The sequence below is a fragment of the Lampetra planeri genome, chromosome 79 (genome assembly GCF_965212315.1).
Source record: "Lampetra planeri chromosome 79, kcLamPlan1.2.h2, whole genome shotgun sequence".
Lineage (NCBI taxonomy): Eukaryota > Metazoa > Chordata > Hyperoartia > Petromyzontiformes > Petromyzontidae > Lampetra > Lampetra planeri.
In genome coordinates this window covers 735,564-758,697 of record NC_136184.1, presented here as the reverse complement: position 1 = coordinate 758,697, position 23,134 = coordinate 735,564, and the positions used below count along the sequence as shown (strand labels likewise).

Sequence of the window (23,134 nt, the reverse complement as noted above, 5' to 3'; positions counted from 1 at the left end):
TATAAACGCAAACACTTTTCATATTATAAAGGTACAGTGCAGTATAATTGAATGGATGATTGTGATTAAACTGATATTTGTATTATATATAAAATGTCTAACACAGAAGCATTAAACAATGAGCAGCTTTGCTCATGAACGTGTGTGCTTTGGTCATGTTCACCACCATTGTGAGTGTCCCTCACTCACCGCGTGTTTGACTCCGCGGTTCCCGTGGGCTCAGTGAGTGAGCGCTGTCCCTTCTCCCGTCCACGCGGGTTTAGGCTGCGTGACAACTACATCGGAGACAGCGGACTGCGACTTTTAGCGGACGGGATGTTGGGGAGAGAAGGGAGTTTGGAGACGTTAGAGTGAGTAATGTCCTGATGCACACACATTAATATAAGTACATATTCTTAGGTTTTTTCGGTAAAGTCACGTAGGTAAAACATCAAAATTAATATAAAATAAAAATCACGACGTTTCGGAGGCAACACAAGTCTGAGTCATCAGGTGGGACCGTCACAGCCGGATTAGCTGCATCAAGTGAGGCAATGATCCAAGATGTAATCCCTTAAAAAGCAAGTTGAGGGGGGGGGGGAGCTCATCAGAATGTGGTAGCCAATGAATGGAACGCATCAGGAGGGGGAGGGGGGGGCGGGGCCAAAAGAATGCACGTCGGCCTGGACGCGGTTGGTGTTGCACAACGCATCGGGAGGGGGAGGGGGGGCGGGGCCAAAGAATGCACGACTGCGTGGAAGCGGTTGGTGTTGCACAACGCCAACGCATTGGACAGAGAGGGGGAGGGGGAGGCCTGATACACATGATAGAAAAAAGAACGAAAATGCCCATGTTTATACCAATGCTGGCTGAACAATGAAGAGAGTACTGTTAAACACTAGGGATGTTAACACTCGGTAAAGTAAAGTAAGATAGTGCCTGTCAGATAAGATGGTCCAAAAAAGTGTAATTAAGTCTTTTTTGCGTGGTTGATAACATCTTTCCAATGATTACTAAGTTTGTACCCCTCATCACGGTTGAAATTATGTCTGTTTGTATATTTGTATGGCTTCGTGTACAAACCTTTGAAGCCATACAAATATACAAACACAGACATAATTTCAACCGTGATGAGGGGTACAAACTTAGTAATCATTGGAAAGATGTTATCAACCATGCAAAAAAGACTTAATTACACTTTTTTGGACCATCTTATCTGACAGGCACTATCTTACTTTACTTTACCGAGTGTTAACATCCCTAGTGTTTAACAGTACTCTCTTCATTGTTCAGCCAGCATTGGTATAAACATGGGCATTTTCGTTCTTTTTTCTATCATGTGTATCAGGCCTCCCCCTCCCCCTCTCTGTCCAATGCGTTGGCGTTGTGCAACACCAACCGCTTCCACGCAGTCGTGCATTCTTTGGCCCCGCCCCCCCCTCCCCCTCCCGATGCGTTGTGCAAAACCAACCGCGTCCAGGCCGACGTGCATTCTTTTGGCCCCGCCCCCCCCCCTCCCCCTCCTGATGCGTTCCATTAATTGGCTACCACATTCTGATGAGCCCCCCCCCCTCTCCTCCCCCTCAACTTGCTTTTTAAGGGATTACATCTTGGATCATTGCCTCACTTGATGCAGCTAATCCGGCTGTGACGGTCCCACCTGATGACGGAGACTTGTGTTGCCTCCGAAACGTCGTGATTTTTATTTTATTTTTTATTAATTTTGATGTTTTACCTACGTGACTTTATCTAAAAAACCTAAGAATATGAATCCTTGCAGTCACGAAAGCTTCAAATCTAGAAATATAAGTACACCTAAACAATATATATATACACACACGTGGACACAAAACACAGTATTACTACTATAATAGCCCAGAAATGTGTGTAACGCGCGTGACTTCACTCCACATGCCACACTGCCCCCCCCCCCCCGTCATTAATAATAAAATAATCATGAGCGGGTGGATTTTTACACTCACGCAGGTCGAGCGGAATTTTTATTTTTTTTACGCAAATTCGCTTTAAATTAGACTTTTCTTTATTGAAAGTTCACCAAATAAATAACTCTACGCAGACGTTTCTTTACAGGTGACGGGAGGGGGGGTTCCATGTGAAGTGACGTCATCCGCTCTTGAATATTAATGAGGGGGTGGGGGACGTGGTCCACATGAGTGACGTCATCAGTTCATGATTATTGATGAGGGTGGGGGGCGTGGTCCACATGAGTGACGTCATCAGTTCATGATTATTGAGGGTGGAAGCTCCATGTGGAGTGACGTCATCAGCTCATGATTATTGGTGAGGGTGGAAGCTCCATGTGGAGTGACGTCATCTGATCATGATTATTAATGAGGGAGTTGTCCCGCACGTGACGTCACTCCACATGCCGCACCCCCCCCCCGTCATTAAGAAGGTCGAGCGGAAATATATTTTTCGCAAATTCGCTTATATTTGACGTTTTTTTTTTATTGAAAGTGAATCCAATAAATAATTCTACGCAGCAACAAAGTGGATTTGGGGTCTTTATTTTTTCTTAAGCACTTGAAACAAAAGGTAAGTCTAATTTATGCTTCTACATTTTAGTTAAATAGACATTTCTCGGTGATTTTCCAGATATTGTACTGCAATCAAATTTATTTGAACCCCAGCAACCGAAAGCAGAAGAGAATAAAGTATAGAGCAGTGAATTAGAACAAATTTAAGGTCAGTTATATACAGTGCTACAGTGAAATGCAGTGAAGTGTTTTATGACAAACTTTCGTGCAAGATTCACTGCCATTCCATGAACACAATATACAATTATACTCTGCTCATTTTTGTTCGTAAATATTACAGCTTCCGTCCTAGGACGGGCAAAGAAGCTAGTAGCATAATGTTGTATTTTAACGTCTTTTTTAACTTTCTTTTTTATGCACTCATCAATTAAGTTATTAGCCACACTTATTCCAGCACTTTAAACCACTATTAAATCACAATACCATTACAATTGTCACGTTACCTACTCTAACCAATCATATTGTTTCAAACTATATTATGCTAATACAGTAGATCATCGATTATCTGGCGGCTTCGGGGGGAAGGGGGTGCCGGATTTTCAAAAACACTCGATAATGGCCTCATTGTTTAAAATAGCTTATTTTTGCATATTCTTGAAAATGATATTTTAAAGTGTTGTGTATATTTAGTGTTTTAAAATAGTTTGCGATGTGAAAATCTCTGAAATAAATCTACAAAGAACAATGTATATCCTGCTGTAAAAAGTTACAGTATTTACTGTACCGCACTCACCACTCCAATATTGACGACTCCGCAAGGGCTGATGTGCGTACTACGCTCTTGTTCAACAACTTGTTTGACGTCAACTTGTGTATGACAACAACGACTTGTGTTTGACAACAACTTGTGTTAGACAACGACTTGTGTTTGACAACAACGACTTGTGTTTGACAACAACAACTTGTGTTCGACAACAACCTGTGTTTGACAATCGTCGGACTGATGCAGCCTTCAGACCGGTGCTCTGGCGAACCCCGAATTGCACGAAATTTTCGCCATATCTCACTGTATGTTTTCTGTTTCTATGACTAGTTATTAGTCATGAAACATTTATATACGTGCAGTATTTTCATTGTTTAAGTTGTATGTAGTGTGTAATGTACTGTATATAGTATTTGATCCTGAAATAAAGCATAGCTACTTGTTTTGTCACGCACATGGTGGCGGTCGCCGGAATGGTACAGCCTTTGGAGAGGTGTTACCGGTTTCACCAGATGTTGGAAGCCAGATAGGCACGCTCTGGATACAATCGATGATCATCTGTGTTTAGCGTTATAAATTAAAATTAAGAATTTAATATAACGAACGGCTGCAAGCTTGACATTAATTGGCCACCCATACGTTTATATTAATAACACAACAACATGATCCTTATTAAAGCCATAAAGTCACCAATGACTCTTATACGCCGACCTTATACATTTTAACATTCTTTTTATCCTTACCCAATATACAGTTTAAACCAGCCTTGGCCTCGAAATGGGTAGCGTGGGCTTCTGTGATAATGAGCTTTATAGCTTTTCGGATTCTACAATTTAAATATTCAGATTTTGATTCTGACTGCCTGTATCTACAGTGGCCTTTCATGGACCCCATCGCACAGGCAAACCTCGCCGAATGCGAGATGTAATGTTCCTGGAAAATGCCGTGTTGGACAAAGCCGCATTAAACAAATATTAGACAAGTAGGGTTGCGTTGCTGGGTCCGCAATGATCACTCCCTACCTCTTTGTTTAACTGATTCTACGATATTTACTCCCTTGTAATTGTATTGAAGGATGTTGAGTTGCTCTCCATTTCTTGCGAGTGTACACTTTTTATTTTCCAATTTCACCCCACTCAGTGCCTCCTTCTCTCCCTGTAGCCTGCAGGACTGCTCACTGACGGACAAATCAATCCCAGCTCTTCATGACATCATGATCACCAACAAAGCATTGAGGATACTCCGGTAAGTTCTGCTACTCGTGTCTCACATGTGCTCTGTTGCTACAGACAAAACAACTTAGATATCCAATTTAAAGCTTTTGTGACTGCAGGGATTCATATTCTTGGTTCTTTTGGTAAAATCACGTAGAAGGGAAATAATAAAAATAAAACATAAAGAAAATAATTAAATATAACATAATAAAAAATATTTGTTTTCTTTTTATTATTGTATTTCCCTTCTACGTGACTTTACCGAAAGAACCAAGAATACAACTTAAATTCGTTAGTAACACTGTGGCCTTAACAGAACAAATATGGAAAAGACAACGTTTTGGGCAATGGGCTTCCTTCACATAACGTTTATGTGCTATCAGATCCATTGTCAGAAGTGGGATTAGTAGTGGATGTATTCCAGTGCATGTAATATTCATTATATCAGATGCAGGCACATGGCCAAACCACTGGGAATGCCCCGATCTCAAATCTGCAAGGTAAGCGGGATTGAGCCTGGATAGTGCTTAGATGGTTGACCACAGCACATAACCACAGGCGTTATAGGCAGCAGAGCTAAGTTGCGGGCAACAGACTGCGGTGTGCAGCACAATCTACCCTTGAACTATTCTGCGATCCTAGATCTGCAGTCCCTGCCATCACAGACCTGCAATGACCTGCTTGGTGAAGTATGGTAAAGCAGCTCTCATGGCATGGGGAGACCTTCATCCAGCGTGGTTGTTGTGGGGGCTGCGTGGGTCTCGAACTGTGGGGAGCTGCCCGAGTCTCCGGGTGAACCCGCGTCAGCGTGGACCTCTCTCTGTGCTGCAGGGTGGGGGGCAATGACTTCAGTGAGGAGGGGGAGCAGGAGCTGAGGAGAAAATGGACTCGCGGAGGAGGCCTGGATATTTAGATACAAGCTGAGAGGACGTGCTGGCCCTGCAGCAGACGGAGCTGCCCCACGCGCGACTCGCACAGCAGCCCGGCGTATTTCACCTCTACGGCTCCGATCGCCGACACCGACTCTGAGACGACAATGAGCGGGGAGCTCTCTGTGAGCTCCACACGGAGCCGAGGGTAAACGTGGCTCCAAAATGCTGATGAATGTGGTGATTCTGATGTGTAAGTGTATTTAACACGTTCCTTCGGAGTGGGCAGGTAGGAATTTGGTTGAACAGCGCATTTGTGCGATCCGTGTCACGCGGCGCAAGCTGCGTGGGGCGGTGCGTCACGTGGTGCTGAGCCCGCCCGAAGCGCTCTGAAATACAAATCGAGGGCGTGGCTATCCAAGACAGACAATCCCTGGTGGGCAGTGGGGAACGGTTGTTCCTACGTGTATGAATGTGGTATATAGAAACGATGTTGGGGGTTGTGGGGGAGGGGTGGCAGGGGGCATGCGAGGGGGGATTTTAAATGGTCTGGCACCTCACCATGGTTTCACTGAGTAGGAAAGTTTTTCATAAATGTGCGTACATAGGGGTGTGTATCACACTCATGCACATATCCTAGTCTATTTATGACTTCAATAGTTATCCTATATCTGTTTAAAATTCATGTATTTTAACTTTCAATTGCGTTATGATCGGTCTAAAAATAATCGTCCAAGTCGACTTCAGCTAGAAGGAATGTGTTAATGATTGTGCAATGTTGTCGATTTCTTGCATTAAAGTTGTTTTTGCTCTGAATTCTCTTTCATTGCTCTAATTTATTAGTTTTCGATTTTGGTGTCTCAGATTACACTGGCAAATGAACTATCCAGGTTAAAAACCTGGCTAAACAAATACACTTGATATTTCTAATCTTTGCGTATACATATATCTGTATACCAAATAACAGCACTTCAACAGCCTCGGAATGCTTAACAACGTATCAATAATTCAATTGTAATGTACAATTTTATTGGGAGACTGTCATTGTTTGGGTGTGGTCTGGGAATGTTTATTGCTGTTGTTTTACTGCCTTTCCCAAGCTTGGGAATTGATGCAAGTTGAACTTGCATACTTTTATGTATTTATTTAAGTGACACCACGGTGGTGTGATGCTATCTTCCTCACCTAGTATGCAAGAGTTCAGGGGTTTGATTCCGACCCTGACACCTGCTGTATAGTTGGAGTGTGCATGTTCTCTCTGTGGACGCTTGTATTTTATCTCTGGGTTCTCCAGATTTTCTCTCCACATTTAGAAACATCCATTTAGATTATTTTGCTGCTATAAATTTTCACGTGATAATCCACTTCCTCGAGCTTCTGAAAAATTAGATAATAGCTCTGGGCCTTATCTGGTAAGATAAAGAGTTTAGTTTAATTTGTATATTTTAAGTAATTTGTTCACCTTCACTATACTTTGCACTCTTATCGTGTATTTGTGTTGGTTGTAACTTCCTGTCCTGTCTCTACTGCACTCATTGGATTTTACTCCAGTATAAACAGATTCTGCGATTAGGTGTAGCTTTGTATTTGCATATTCAGCCTTAACTGGGTACCCATCGCAGTGTGTAAACATAAGCACTTGGGAGACAGGTGGCCGATCGTGGCACTGACCACACCGTCGTGTGCCATATCAGCCTGAATAGGTGTTCACCAATTGCCTGGGTATGCTACATGGGGGATATGTGTGTTTCCTTGTGTGTGTGTACTGTATATGGAGGATTTGTGTTGTACTTGTGTGTGGGGGTAGTTGTGGTGTAGGTGGTGATGATGAAACACGGGAACAGAGAAGAGACTCCCAGTGACTCCACTCCTCCCCTCCCAGTGTCGGCGTGTTGAGCTTTTGGTGCAGGAGGTTTAGGAAATTACCATTTGGCTCACTCCACTTGCTTCTCTTGCTTGTCAAGCATTCTAACTTCTCGCATGGACTACGAGCTGGAGAATACAAACTCGGTGTAACTCAGAAAAGGACTATCCTGGTTACTCATACGGTGGTGCAATGTAAATGTTTCCATATGATTGAATAGTTTTGATACTGTACCCAATGCTATCATCGACCGTGCTAATGGTGTCACGAGACTGATAATATAATCTGTATAGATATCTCACGGTGCAGTGCAAGCATTTGTGTTCGATAGTGGCCCACAAAAGTGGTTATCACAGCTATTAGTCAAATACCTTCCACTGACACTCAATTTCAGACAGACCCATAAACTCACAGATATCAGCAGACTCACACTGAGATATAAAGACTCATAATAGACACAAAAAGACAAGCAGAGATCTGTATTAACACTGAGCTTGAGACTTACAGATGTAAGGACAGTACGGGGTGATGTAGGGACAGTATGGCTCCCCGTGGCCATGGTTAATTAACGTTACAGGAACAGACAGGGTCACTTTGGGGTAATGTAGGACCTAAGTGGTTGCTAATAATGAATGATGAGACATGCTTTGACAGGGTTGCATGAAGGGAGGCAGGGACCAATCGGTCGTAAATTGTAATAAGGGCAAAGACAGGGCCAGGTGTGATGAGAGAGGGTTGAGGAATAGGGGCATTGCCGGGTCGTGAGTGGGATACGAGCCGGCGTGAACCGGGCCTCTGGGCTGCTGTTGTGGGGGCACTGCCGTCGCCACCGTCACCTTAGAGCGGGGCGTCTTCATCATCCTGGAGTGGGGACCTTGTAGTCTTGAAGGGCTAGAGTTATGTTGTCTCAGAATATAGTTATCTACGTTACCCAAGTGTATATAGTCACTCGCGGTTACTCGTTAAGTTATCAATGAGTCGGCGGACTTTATTCATAATAAATATACATATAACGCATCTCCTGCCATGTCCCCTCTCGTCCTCTCCATTCCCAATCTTCTCTGTCCCTCCATCTCTCTACGCCCAATCCTTCTCCCTCCCTGCAGACCTCCACTGGAACAACCTTCCCCAGCATATTAAGCAGTTCCCCTCCTTAATCTCCTAAAGCCTCACCTCTTCTCCATTTCCCATTATCTACCTCTCCCTCCCTATTCCTCCCCTACCATTTCGTCTTCTTTCGCATGGCTGATGTAGAAGCAGAGCAGCAAGCAGGGCCAGATCATGATCCCGTGATGCCCCTGGGCGCATGTCTTTTGCAGCCCCCCCCCCCCCACCCCCGCTTTCCTATATTGGTGTCTTGCCTTCCTCCTCGCAAAATCATCCACTAGTTCGTCAAAATATAGCTGAGACGTGTTTGGCAAATGCTACTCCGCAGCTCTTTTTTTATTCTGCCTAAAAAGGAAACAGTCTACTCACCCTGGCAATGTGTCACTGGCAAAGTTAGAAAAATCCAAAGTGTCACGAAAACATTGGGGAACACTGACTGCAGATTAAGTGCCTGCAACGTCTCAATACATTTAGTTGGGCACTTCTCGCTCTCATAGTCAGACATGAAAGACTTGAATTGGATGAGTTCATTGGCAAAGTTCATGTCCAGGTTTGATGGATATGCAGCGGAGAGCGCATTTAACCTTTTCCACTGATATCACTGTTAGACACCTGATCTGACATTAACAGAACTCCAAATAGACTGGTCAAACGCTTGTAAGCGTCCAAGCGATGTTCAAGGCATGCCACTTGCATATCAATGACCACATAAAATGTTTCTATTTTGAGCTTCTCCCTCCCCTCAAGTGTCACACCTGGCTCTGAGCTCGTATCTGCTGTTCGAAACTGGCTTCAGTGTGACTTGTTAAGGCAAGCACCTGGTCGCAACAATTTCGACCAGTTCTAAATCCTGCTTGTTCGTGGGGAAATATTTCCTCAAGCATGGGCATCAGCCTTTTGAGCATTAGCCACTCCGTTTATAGTAGGCGATGAGTAGGGAGATAGGGTGGTAGTTTTGAGCGTCCGATGCATCCTTGCCTGGTTTCAGAATAGCTATTATTTTTGCCTCTTTCCACTCTTTCGGAATGATGCTTGTTGAATGGATGCCAGTTAAGAATGTGGCTAGCCATTTTATCGCTATTGGTCCCAAGTTCTTGATGAATTCTGGATAAATAAAGGCTTATCTGCATTTCAACTGGGCAATACTGGCATCTACTTCCTCCACTAAGAATGGACGGGATAATTGAGAGGTTTCTTGGCAGTTATCTATTGTACAATAAAGTTATTTGTAGACTTGTCGTCTTGTATTTTTGTCGATAGAAGTTCGTGAATTGTTGATAAGTTGCCTAGAAATCTGGTCAGGACTGACTTGCGGAGGTTTGTAGGCTGGCATCGCGGCTGCTCCCTTCAACCTCAGGAGGCGCCAGGCTTTACGACTCGATTTTGCAAAGTCAAGTGCCTCAACTGTTTCGTGCCACCTTTCTCAAAGTCAAGGGAGGTGTGGACTTCCACTACTCAACACGCTGCCACAGCCATCACCACCCTCAACAGCAGAAGTGGATTGAGAAACGAACAAACAATAACAGCGGGTCTTAACGAGAATTATCATTTATTCACTATGCCTTGGGACACTTTGTCCAATGATGCAAATCTACCAGTGGCAGACAATAACTTCTTAATTATCAAGTACAACTACTCTTTGGTTCTTTAGGTAAAGTCACGTAAAAAAATTAATACAATACGGCCTTTCGATTGCAACACAAGCAACCATCATCAGGTACTTAATGAATGAGAAAACAAACAGTAAACTTAGAAATATAATGCAATACAACAGTCGGCCAAAACAACAGTCAATACCCCACCTGGTTGATTACGTTCTTTCAAAGATTGCTAAATTTGAGAGAGACAAAACACGCACAGACAGACAATGTTGTATATGTTGGATTATGACATTTTGATAAAAATAATAAAAATTAAGAATTTTCCAAAAAATGCGCAAATCGCATTATTTATGTTAATGTGTGTATTAACATGCATAAATATTATAATGTGTGTGATTATATGCATAAATTATGATAATCACGGAGATAATTGTAGTAATTTATGCGGAAGCTTGCGATTATGTTAATGTGTACAGTTATGATAATTAGGCTCAGCTTCGTTTATCCAGTGTAATATCAATCAGGATAACACGATTATCATCGATTAAACGTTTATCGATTATCTTAGTGTGTTTATGTTATTTTAGGTCTCCATTTTCATATCTCATTGCAGGATACAGTACTTACTCCTTCACGCTGCTGACAGACAAGAATAAGACAGTTTTGCATGGACTTGGAAGGAACACTCGATATGCTTCTGTGATAACAATTTTATTCTAACAAGCATGTGACATTCTATCATGCAGGTCAAACATGCATCAATAATTCATGAGCAAGATTATGCAATTAACGAAAATGGATAACTAAAAATACTTCTTCATTTGCGAGACTATGCATTTAACTAAATTGAATAACCAAACTCTTATGCATTTGCGAGATTATGCATTCGACTAATATGAATAACTAAAACTCTTATGCAATTACGAGATTATGCATTTGACTAAAATGAATGAATAAACACTTATGCATTTACGAGACTATGCATTTAACTAAATTGAATAACCAAACTCTTGTGCATTTGCGAGATTATGCATTCGACTAATATGAATAACTAAAACTCTTATGCAATTACGAGATTATGCATTTGACTAAAATGAATGAATAAACACTTATGCATTTGCGAGACTATGCATTTACTAAATTGAATAACTCAAAACTCTTATGCATTTGCGAGATTATGCATTTAACTAATATGAATGAATAAACACTTATGCATTTGCGAGATTATGCATTTGACTAACATGAATGAATAAACACTTATGCATTTGCGAGACTATGCATTTACTAAATTGAATAACTCAAAACTCTTATGCATTTGCGAGATTATGCATTTAACTAATATGAATGAATAAACACTTATGCATTTGCGAGATTATGCATTTGACTAACATGAATGAATAAACACTTATGCATTTGCGAGACTATGCATTTAACGAACTGAATGACTAAAACCCCTCCTAACAATCGTAACCTCTACCTTTCCACCAGGCATCTCATTAGTTCCCCCATGTATCGATCACAATCGGCGACTGGCCGAGTTTGAAAACAAGCATGACACACTTCATATGGCGGTAATAAAGCACTTATTGTATCCCAGAGGCGAAAGTATATGTCAATAGATTCAATCGGCAAGTATAACATCCTTTTAACGGAATGTTTGAGATCATGGTGGGTGAGGGCGTGTTTGGTGGTGTGAGAGCGAATCTGGCTCTGTTTTAATTAATGCTTCGGCGAGACTCTATGACAAAGGAAACTGGTTTGACAAGATATTCTCTCTCTGTGTACGGTCGATTCGTAATGAGGATTTCGAGAGGTTGAGTTTGCCTCGACGAGTCTATTCATCGCCTATGTGATGAGCGGAACAAGGGAAAGGCACGGAAAACAACCTCACTCTTATAACCGACGGACTCTTAATCACTCGATGGGCCACGATTCATCATGGCCAGCTGATGGTTCATGTAATTGATAATCAGTCTTCCGATAATTGTGTAGGGTTGATATGATGGTAAGGACGAAATAAATAGTCTCACAGGGGGGTGGGCGTCGACGCGAGCGCGTGTGAGCCTATGTGAGGGAAGTTGTGGGTACGAACGACTTTCGGAGAAGGGCCCTCTGGCTGGCGCGGCTGCTTCCGACTCCTCCCTCGGCTGAGCCCGTACGAAGATTGACGGCGCGGCTGCGCTCGTTTGCGTGGTCAGGTGAGCTCCTCGGCGTGGTGGCGGCAAGGGAGCTGGCTCGTTCACTCGTGTGCGGCAGGCGAGCACCTCGGCGATGCACGTCAAGGCGATGCACGTCGCCACCCCACGAGCCTCGTCCTTCTGGATGACGAGAGCTTCTTCGTTGGCGGCGACGAGGAGAGATGGCTGTAACCCTGGAGATCTCTGGTGGGGGCCTTAGCCCGGAGACGAGATGAGATGTAGGCCGGAGCTCGTGAAGATCTGTGGTGGAGCCGGAGCCCTTGACGAGATGGGGCCCAGAGCCCCTGACGATCTGCTTTGAATGGATTTTTCCTCGGCTTATATCGGGAAATTCCACTCAGTTTCCCGAGTTGTTCAAAGGCTGTCATAAAACTTTCCTGTGGGGGTGGGTTGTGCGTCCGTGTGTGTCGTGTCCGTCCGTGTGTGTTTGTCCGTGTGTTTTAGTCCGTATGTTTATTAGCTTTGAAGACCAGCTGTGTAATCGTTCTGGAAGGAGGGGTGGGGGCCTCGCGACGGCGCCACCTCATTATCCATTAACCAGACCGATGGTCCGCGTTCGCATCGAGTTATATTAAAACAAATATTCTAATCCATGTTTTTGTTACTGAATAATATTTGTCGCGAAAACCTACGCGTTAAGCGAGCTTAATTATTCCCTCCCTTGCTCGGGGATCATATCTTTTGTCTCACACAGCTTAAGTTGTTTTGGTTTGGAAGTTGAAATGCGACTTATTTGTTGCTTGGTTCCATTGTGACTTGATTGCGAGCGACCCTGATTATGCCGTAACCGTGTTCACGGTGTTTCATCATGGCCCGATCTCCCCATAAAAATGTTATTTGCTCGCGTGTGCAATTTTTGCTGTCCGTGTTGCGGGGAGATAAAGACGGTTGTTTCCACGGTGGAAGCACCCGGCGCATGCGCTTATTTATTTATCTTCGGAGGCATGTGTTCCAACCTTTATTGGGGCACTCCTGGCCCCTGGTGTGTGGGTGTGGAGATCCTCTTCGGGAAAACAAAGACGGCCGTGTTGCGTTTGGTTAATTATGAGAGACTTCTCCGCCCTTAGCTCCTCTAGGAGATCCACTTTAATTCCGTACTTATTATTTGACTTCTTGTGATTATTTAATCTGATATCCCGGCTAGGAATTTTTGTTTTGGAGCGACCCAAGCCATAATTATTCTTTGATGCTTCAGCCCGGCTGCGTAGAAACTACCAAGTGTACATAATGTCCGTATGGAATTAATACATGAGGATTCAAACCCGTCTGTGTTTTTTTTTGTTGTCGATGCTATTTCCTTTGTTAAGAATATAATTATCTCTTCCTCCGTGGTGCCTGGTTTTGTAAGAAAATGTAACGAAAGGATGTCATTCTAACCCTCCGCCTGCCATTCCCCCCTCCCTTGTTCCTCTTGTGTGAAATTAGGGGAGTTTTTATGACCTTTATTGCCCTCTTTCATGCCCTCTAGTCTTTTGAGGTGAGGTATGCGCATCTGTGGAAGTGTGGGGGCGTGTCTGTTCCCACGTTGCCGCGTGTCTATTAAAAAAACGATATTATATATGTTGGCAGAATAATTCTTAAAAAAATAATAATATAAAAAAATATAAAAAGGGGGTATATACACAGACACAGAAAGACAACATCTCTGTGTCGAGGGCTTAAATAGAGAGAGAGGGGGAGTTGTGTGGAATTCCTGCCCATAGCAGACGGACGAGTTGGACACTGGACTTCTAAACAAACAGGGAGCGTTGTGTGAAATTCTTGCCCATAGCGGCTGGAGGAGAGAATGGACTTATAAACAAGCACGGTAGAAAGCAAATTTTGTAAAATTAGGAAGTGTAATGCAATGCAACACACATTACGTTCTTTCAAACATTGCTAAATTAGAAGTTGTGTGAAACAAACACGGCAAACCCTCCCCATAGAGGTGGTTCAAACTAGATTCGAAGCTTGAATGCAGGAATTCCTCTTTGGTTCTTTCCGTAAAGTCATGTATAAATAAATTAAATAATAATAAAATACGACGTTTCGATTGCAACACAAGCAACCATCAGGTACAAATGAATGAGAAAACAAACATAGTAAACTTAGAAATATAATGCAATACAACACAGAGTCGGCCAACACAACAGTCAACACCCCACCTGGTTGATTGCGTTCTTCCAAAGATTGCTAAATGAGAGACAAAACACAGACAGACACAAGCAGAGAGAGACTCACACAAACAGAGAGACACACACATAGGCACACAGAACCAAAGAGTAATTCCTGCAGTCACGAAAGCTTCGAATCAAGTACAACTTCAAACTTCTAGAAACCCGAACAAAGCACATCTATGGAACGTTCCCCCCGCGTAGGCAGTTACAGAACACCGAGTACAACCAGCTCAACAATAGTGTCTTGGTTTTTATTTGCAACTGCGCTCTTGATGTATTCACTCAAAAGGCAGACTATGGACTTGGTGAAAGCCTCCAACCACCACGTTGAACAGCTCGGTGCAGCTGTAGTCGTGGTCACGAAGTTTACGCTGTCAATAGCGCTCGAGAGACTCAACGTGGCGACAGTCTCGAGACTTGGCTAGCGCCTCCAACCGCTATGTTGAACACGACTGCAGTCTGGGTCCCAGAGCCACCCGCCCGGCAGTCGTAGCTGGTCTTCTCTGGGAGTCCCTTGATCGTGATGGGCATCGATCATCTCTTTCTTCCTCCCAGTGGCGTTCATTTTAACATACACATTTAATCCAGACCTCATTATTTATCTCTCTCTCTGGCCGCCCTCCCTGGCAGCCAATCAGCTGCCTGTTGCAAGGTGGTATACCTCTTGTCTCTTGCCCTCGGCTCCTGCCAATTAACTTAGCATGTGCAGCGTCCTCCAATCGGAAGCTTGGAAATTCGTTACATTAAACCAGATTTTTTTGTATTGGCCACACTTGCCACCAATCACGCAAAGCCCCGTCGACTGCCCCTCACCCACACTACCTGGCTTGTCCTGACTGGCCAATTTGTGTCCCGCTCTCAATGCTAGACTGTGAGTAGCGCCGTTGCGTTCAGAAGGTGGGGGAGAGGGGGTTAGGGGGGAGATTCTCCCCCATAACCCCCCCCCCCACCTCATGTAAAATCGGTCACCTTGGCTCACCCCAGAGCGACAGCGCTTACCCACACCATTACACCAATAACTGGTACCAGTGGTGTCAATATCGGCCTCTGTGGAGGAGGCTCGTGAAGGACAATACTGGGCAGTTGGAGGCAGTCCCCCTTGAGCAACAATGGAGGGAAATGGAGCGACGCTCACAACAACGATCGGAGCGCCAGGCCGATAAAATACAGCAAGTTGGCACAGTAGGCCAGGGCCGTATTATCCAATAGGTACAGTAGGCACTGCCTAGGTCCGATGAAAACTAAAGGGCCAACGACATTTTTTTTTATCGATGAAAACGAATGTCATCCTTTTTAAGCTGTCATCTGATATGATAATCATGGTTAAACATTTACTGAATATATTTTCGCTTTTTATATTTTTAGGATTGACACTTAGGCTTTCAAGACCAGTATTATTCATAATAAAGGTTTTTAGCTTAGATCGTGTAAGTATAAATGCGTCGTTACTCGCCACCACCCAACACCGCCAACCAGTAGGGTTCTTCAAATAAACAAAACGTGCCAATTGGTTACCAGTGAAACGTCGTACTCAAATTGTAAATGTTGTGGATTTACTTTCCAACACACCGATGGGCTGAACTAATAATTGGCACGTTTTGTTTACGTGACAAACCTTACTGGTTGGCTGTGTCGGGTGGTAGCGGGTTTCGGCACATTTCTAATTACATGATCGAACCCAAGAAGCTTTACTATGAATCATATTTTTAGGCTTGCCTTCTTTTTTTCTTTAACAAATTTCAAACTAAATCTGCTCATCTGCGGCACACATCACGCTCCCATCGAATTAGGACACAGACCAAATCATGAACATATCAGCAGTAACGACATCTGAACGTTATGGCAGGACCCCGGGGTCCCATAAGCCCCCGGCTCTTGCATAAACTGCGTTGCAATGTCATTTTATGACTGTTGAAGGCGAACGATACGGCAATCTATTCCACTCGACGAGCTCTACACGGTGCGCTAATAAAATTTCAAAGTTTTGTTTATGACTACGTCAATTTTGGCAACGACGGGTGCTTGGTAAAGAACGAGAGGATTAATTTCTGGTGAGTCGCGGCGTTTATGTGCGCGGTGGGACGGAGTCGCCAAAAATAAATTAATTACGATTTTGATTTCCGTTTATTTGGGACCCCGGGGTCCTGCCATAAGGTTAATCTGTTCAGCGCCTGGAAGCACTACCGCATGAAACAAGCGGCGGTAGTAACATGGGGCAGCAGCAGCACCAACTGTAAAGCGTTATCACTGAAGGTCTATGAAACAGGAGTGCTTAAGGCCTACAAGAACCTTAATCCGGCCCTGCAGTAGGGGGGTACAGCTGGTATATCTGTCAGTCATCTCAGTAAGTCAACCCATGGCACTTGGGTCTGTGAGTGTGTGACTGTGTATGAGTGAGTGTGTGAGTGAGGAGATGAGTGTGTGTGAATGTGTGTGAGTGAGTGTTTGAGCGTTTGTGAGTGTGTGATTCAGTGTGTGAGGGAGGAGATAAATATGTGTGTAAATGAGTGTGTGACTGTGTGTATGACAGAGATGGGACAAAGTCATTGTTATGCAAGTCCAAGTCGAGTCGCAAGTCATCAAATTCATGACTCGAGTCTGACTCGAGTCCAAGTCACATGACTCGAGTCCACATCTCATAGGTGGGACAAAGTCATTGTTATGCAAGTCCAAGTCGAGTCGCAAGTCATCAAATTCATGACTCGAGTCTGACTCGAGTCCAAGTCACATGACTCGAGTCCACACCTCTGGTGTATGAAGCTTGTGCCGGAGGCCCTGGAGGGACAGGCATCTATGATGTCTCCTGGCCAAACCCGATTTGGCGGAGCGAGGAGACTGAATCCTTACACTCGGCGTTCCTCCAGAAACAGCAAAAAGCCATTGTGGGTGACCACGTACAATTTTCGAATGTTCACTGTGCAGAAGTGGCTGCCACTCCTCTGTCGGGAGCTTAACCGGTACCGCCTGGATCTCTACAGTATTCAGGAGGTCTGGCTGACTGGCTCTGGCTCCTGCAACCATGAGGGGTGGACATTCCTCTACTCGGGGCAGGAGATTGCCAAACAACAGAGAGTGGCTCTTCTGAACCAAAGAATGAAGGGGGTGTGGGCGTGTGGCGGTGAGGTGTGGGAAACCGTAAGCTCCAGGCTACTGTGGGCTAAACTTCCCATCAACCAGAGGTGATGAGTAGTGGTCATGGTTACTTATGTTCCCACTGAAAATGAACATCAGTGGAGGGATACAGCCAAGGCCAATGAGGCAGATACCTTCTCTGACCTCCTGTCACAAGGGCGAGCTACAGTGACCACTTGGAATAGAGTCATCCTGTTGGGTGACTTTAATGCCCAAGTAGGTCATGATGCTGGCACCTGGCCGAGAGTGATTGGAAGGCATGAGCCAGATCAGCTCAATAACAACGGTAGGATGCTGCTAGACTTATGTGCAGCACATTGGCTTGTAATTAGCAACACACTGTTCCGGCTTTGGCACATCCACACACCATCATGGATGCATGCCGGGTCCAAACAAGAACATCTGCTGGACTATATAGTGATGAAATAGATGTGGACCCATATTTTGACACCAGGACCTACCGTGGAGCTGATCTGCCCACTTACCATCGGCTTGTCACATGTAAGATGTGCGTGCCATTCTTCCACTCCAGTGGTGGGTGTACATCCAGGACCCCATTCAAAACCACAGCGGCCTGGTCTCAGCTAGATGATTAAAGTTGTGAGCGAGAATTTCATTATCACGTGCAGCTGGGGTTGGTATTGTCCCCCACTCCTTCTGATGCTGAGGGGAAATGGGTGACGTTTAGGACTGCCTAATGCAGCTGCAATGGTTGCTTTGGGTACATGGTTCAAACTTCCTCAGAGACCCTGTCTGACAGAGGAGGTGTTCCGGCTGGCTGAGAAAAAGCGACAGGTTCACACTCACCGTCTACAGGATCCCATGTCAGAGAATAAGGAGGATTCGCTCGGCGGTTTGGAGAGCTGTGCGGCACTGCAAGGATGGGTAGTGGTCACGGGTTGCTGAGGAGATGGAGTCCACGTCAAATCACTCTTCAACTCCATCAAAAAAAGTAACCTGCATTGCCACACCTATAATAATCATGGGAAAGAAAGGTGATCCAATATCCGACCCCCAAGACAAAGTTTGCAGATTTGCTGAGTATTTATTGGGGGGAGGGGAAATTCTTCAGACTGCAAAAACATCATGGGAGAAAGTGGGGATGACACTGCTGAGGCTGCTGTGCCTCAACTATTGGAAGAAGTAGTGAGTGGCTGGCTGAAATGCCATCTGTTGAGAGTATAGAAGGCAATCAAGAGTCTGGGACCAGGAAAGGCACCGGGCTGAGATGATCTCCGAAGCGAAATGATGAGGAAGGGTGGCGTTTGTGCACAGACTGCCCAACATGACATCATAACAACAGTGTGGACCACTGGATGGGTTCCGCAGGATTATAAGGATGCCCTGGTGGTCCCCGTCTTTAAGAAGGGGGACCGCACAGACTGTTACTTCTACAGGGGCGTCTCACTCCTCAGTGTGCCCTGAAAGGTCCTCACAAGGATTATTCAACATCGCCTTGCTAGGCACGCTGAGCAGAGGCTTGCGGAGCCCCAATGCGGTTTCAGGAAAGGGCGGTCCTGCAAAGATGCCATATTTTCTGTCCGTCTGCTACAGCAAAGGTATAGGGAATTCCAACAAGACTGACATCTCTGCTTTATTGACCTGTTCAAGGCCTATGATATCATCAGTAGGCCTGGGCTCTAGGTTGTTCTTCGTGCTATTGGAGTCCCTGACCCTGCGACAGGGATGTCCTCTGGCTTCCACATTATTTAACATAATCTTTGACCACGTAGTTCGAGAAGCCTTCAATTGCTGTACCGGAGGAATTTCCATCTGGTACAGATACAATGGGAGGCTGATCAATGCCCAGGTGTGGTCAAGGGATGGCTCCCTATTGCTGAACCATGTTATGTATGCCGATGATCTGGTAATTGCTGCTTACTCAGAGGAGGAGTTGGAGGCGCTGCTGCTGAATCTGGAGCTTTCTGCTAAGAGGTGGGGGCCTTACCATCAGCCCCACCAAAACTTAGCACCTGCCAGTGTATTTTGTACCATCAGACACTCCACCCCCACAATTCCCAATTAGTGATAGGGCAGTTTTGGAGGGAGTGGAGAGTTTCCCATACCTGGGCAGTGTCCTCATGACTGGCTCCGGTTTAACAGCAGAAGTCTCACTCCGAATCAGTCGTGTGGCATTATTTTTTCATCGGTTGCGTAATGCTATGTGGAAGCTACCTGGTCTGTCGCTACGAACAAAGCTTGAGGTCATCTCGGCCACAGTCATTCCCTCCCTTCTCTACGCTTGCGAAACGTGGACCCCCCTAATGGAACATCTTCGCCGGTTAGAAACATTTAGGCTGGCCTGCCTACGATCCATCCTGGGTTAAACCAGGCTGGATTATGTGAGGACTTCACAAATCCTTGAAAGATCTGGACAAAGTCCCATTGGTGAGCTCCTCCGTTAGGCAAGGCTGCGTTGGCTGGGTCATGTAGCCCGCATGCCCAGCCACCGCATGCCAAACAGCTTTTGTTTGGCCGGATCGAGGGGGCTAAACGGGCGCGGCACAGGCTAGAGAAGAGATGAAGTGATGTGGTACAGGAGGGTGTGGAGCTGAGTGGACTTGCCGATGGCTGGTATCAGCGGTGTCAAGATCGGCCTCTGTGTAGGAGGCTCGTGAAGGATGCTACTGGGCAGTTGGAGGCAGTCGCCCTCCAACAACAACAGAGGGCGGAGGAGCGACGCTCACAACAAGGAGCAGAGCGCTGGGGGGCTAAAGCACAGCAAATTGGCACAGTAGGGGGCACAGGTGGTGCATCAGCCACTTATCTCAGTCAGTCGACCCGTGGCACCTGGGTCTGCCCCGTGACCTGCCAGTGGGCTTTCGACACTTCACGTGACCTCAAGGTGCACATAGCCTGGCACAAACGTCGTGGTGACATCACCGCCACTTAGTGGCGAATGGCGGTTGTTGTTGGGTGAATGAGTGTGTGAATGAATGTGTGACTAAGTCACTTTGTGTGATTCTTGATTGAAAGCTTTCGTGACTGCAGGAATCCATACTCTCTGGTTCTTTCGGTAAAGTCACGTAGATAGAAAAAATATTAAAAAGTAAACACGACGTTTCGGTCGCAACCCAAGCGGCCGTCTTCAGGTGAGAAAAAAAATATCTGCTGTTGTGGCTTTATATAGGCACGGGAGGGAAGAGGAGGAGTTTGGCTGTAGGAGTTAGGAACGGGAGGGGGGGAGAACACTTTGTGTGAGTTAATGTGGGTGAGTGGGTGAATGTGTGAGTGTGTGAGTAAATGAGTGAGATTAGTGTGTGAGTGTGAGTGAGTGTGTGGGCGAGTGAGTGTGTGATTGAGTGAGTTTGTGAATGTGTGTGAGTGTGTGTGGGCGAGTGAGTGAGTGTGTGAGTGTGTGGGCGAGTGTGTGGGCGAGTGAGTGATTGAGTGTTTGAGTGTGTGTGTGTGAGTGTGTGAGTTTGTATAGCCTGTGGGGAGCCTTTGTGTCTGTGTATTAATAGATACACACACTTAGAGTTAGACTCACGCAGACTCTGCAAAGACAAAGATCCCCCGTATAGCCTGTAACAGACTGTAGGGGCAAGTGCCGCTAGCGAGCAGCACCTCTGAAGGCCGCCACTGTGGCAGACGAGGGGTGGGTGGCCAACACTACGCCCGGCCGCCTTTGTCTCCCCAGTGGCGATGTTCACTACACATTGCACCAGGTTATCATTTGAGGCTAAGTCGACCTAGGGGAGGCCTAGGACTGGTTAAGATAATCGTCACAGACACTCACACACTCTCACACACTCACTCCCACACACATTCACTGTCACACACACTCACACACACACTCACACGAAAAAAGATCCCCCGTATAGCCTTAACAGACTGTTGGGGCAAGTGCTGTTAGCGAGGAGCAGCACCTATGAAGGCCGGCACGGTACACGAGGTAGTGGGTGGCCAACACCACGCCCGGCCGCCTTTGTCTCCCCAGTGGCGATGTTCACTACACACTGCACCAGGTTCTCATTTGAGGCTGAGTCGACGTAGGGGACGCCCGGGACCGGTTCAGATCATGGCTATAGCTGTGCGGTATTGGTGGTGGCCCTGAGCGGGAATTGCACTCGGGTTTCTGGCCGGGTTCGTGGTAGAATAGCAGGGCGCTAACCGCTGGGCCACTGCTCCCCATCACCATCATCATCACCACCACCACCATCACAATCATCGTCAACATTAGCATCATCACCATCATCGTTAACATCATCACCACCATCACCATCATCACAATAATCGTTTACATCACCATTATCGTTTACATCACCATCATCACCACCATCGCTAACATCACCATCATCACCACCATCACCATCATCACCATCATCACCACCTTCATCACCACCGTCATCACCACCTTCATCACCACCTTCATTACCACCGTCATCATCGTCAACATCACCACCATCATCATTATGGCTCGGAGCGTCACGCACTAACCGCTGCGCCACCGCTCCACACAACAACCGCCATTCGGCACTACTGGCGGTGACGTCACCACGACGCTTGTGCCAGGCCATGTGCACCTTGAGGCCACGTGAAGTGTCGAACGCCCGCTGGCAGGAGGTCCCGGGCAGACCCAGGTGCCACGGGTTGACTGACTGAGATGACCGAGATGACTGGCTGAGGCACCACCTGTAACTCCTACTGTGCCAACTTGCTGTGCTTTAGCCACCCGGCGCTCCGCTCATTGTTGTGAGCGTTGCTCCTCCGCCCTCTGTTGTTGTTGGAGGGCGACTGCCTCCAACTGCCCAGTAGCATCCTTCAGGAGCCTCCTCTACTGAGGTCGATCTTGACACCGCTGGTACCAGTCATCAGCAAGTCGACTCAGCTCCACGTCCTCCTGTACCACATCACTCCATCTCTTCTCTAGCCCGTGCCGCGCCCGTTTAGCCCTCTCTATCTGGCCAAACAAAAGCTGTTTAGGCATGCGGTGATTGGGCATGCGGGCTACATGACCCAGCCAACGCAGCCTTGCCTGCCGGAGGAGCTCACCGATGAGACTTTGTCCAGATTTTTCAAGGATTTGTGAGCTCCTCACACAATCCAGCCTGGTTAAACCCAGGATGGATCGTAGGCAGGCCAGCCTAAATGTTTCTAACTGGCAAAAATGTTCTATTAGGGGGGTCCACGTTTCGCAAGCATAGAGAAGGGAGGGAAAAGCTGTGGCCGAGAAGACCCGAAGCTTCGCGCGGAGCGACAGACCAGGTAGCTTCCACATAGCGTTATGCTACCGATAATGCCGCTCGACTGATTCGGAGTGAGACCTCTGCTGTTAAACCGGAGCCGGTCATCAGCACACTGCCCAGGTATGGGAAACTCTCCACTCTCTCCACAACTGCCCCATTACCAATTGGGAGTTGTAGGAGTGGAGTGCCCGATGGTACAAAATACCCAGGCAGGTGCTTAGTTTTGGTGGGGCTGATGGTAAAGCCCCACCTCTAAGTGGCACACTCCAGTTTCAGAAGCAGCGCCTCCAACTCCTCCTCTGAGTGAGCTGCAATTACCCGGTCGTCGGCATACATAACGTGGTTGGACAATAGGGAGCCATCCCATGACCGCACCCGGGCATCGATCATTCTCCCATTGTATCTGTACCAGATGGAAATTCCTCCGGTACAGCTACTGAAGGCTTCATGAACTTCGTGGTCTAAATAGATGTTAAATAATGTTGGAGCCAGAGGACATTCCTGTCGCACCCCAAGGTGTACAGGGAATGGCTCTGACTGCTGGCCACGTAGTTTTACCCGGGC

The 23,134-nt window shown here is 46.1% G+C and overlaps 1 protein-coding gene and 1 long non-coding RNA gene across 9 annotated transcripts in view; one reads left to right on the top strand and one right to left on the bottom strand.

Moving 5' to 3' along the window:
- Nucleotides 1-511, bottom strand: part of LOC144738262 (uncharacterized) — a 28,946-nt gene extending 28,435 nt beyond the window's left edge. For both annotated transcript variants that reach the window (XR_013589204.1, XR_013589205.1), the window contains exon 1: nt 190-511. This is a non-coding gene — a long non-coding RNA (uncharacterized LOC144738262). The remainder of the gene's footprint in view (nt 1-189) is intronic.
- LOC144738257 (NACHT, LRR and PYD domains-containing protein 12-like) overlaps nt 1-6,139 on the top strand; it is a 66,561-nt gene extending 60,422 nt beyond the window's left edge. For all 7 annotated transcript variants that reach the window (XM_078621266.1, XM_078621270.1, XM_078621272.1 and 4 more), the window contains 3 exons: nt 264-350; nt 4,402-4,485; nt 5,286-6,139. In XM_078621266.1, coding sequence (XP_078477392.1) covers nt 264-350; nt 4,402-4,485; nt 5,286-5,367 — 253 coding nt within the window. In that variant the 3' untranslated portion in view covers nt 5,368-6,139. The remainder of the gene's footprint in view (nt 1-263; nt 351-4,401; nt 4,486-5,285) is intronic.
- Nucleotides 6,140-23,134: the final 16,995 nt, after the last annotated feature.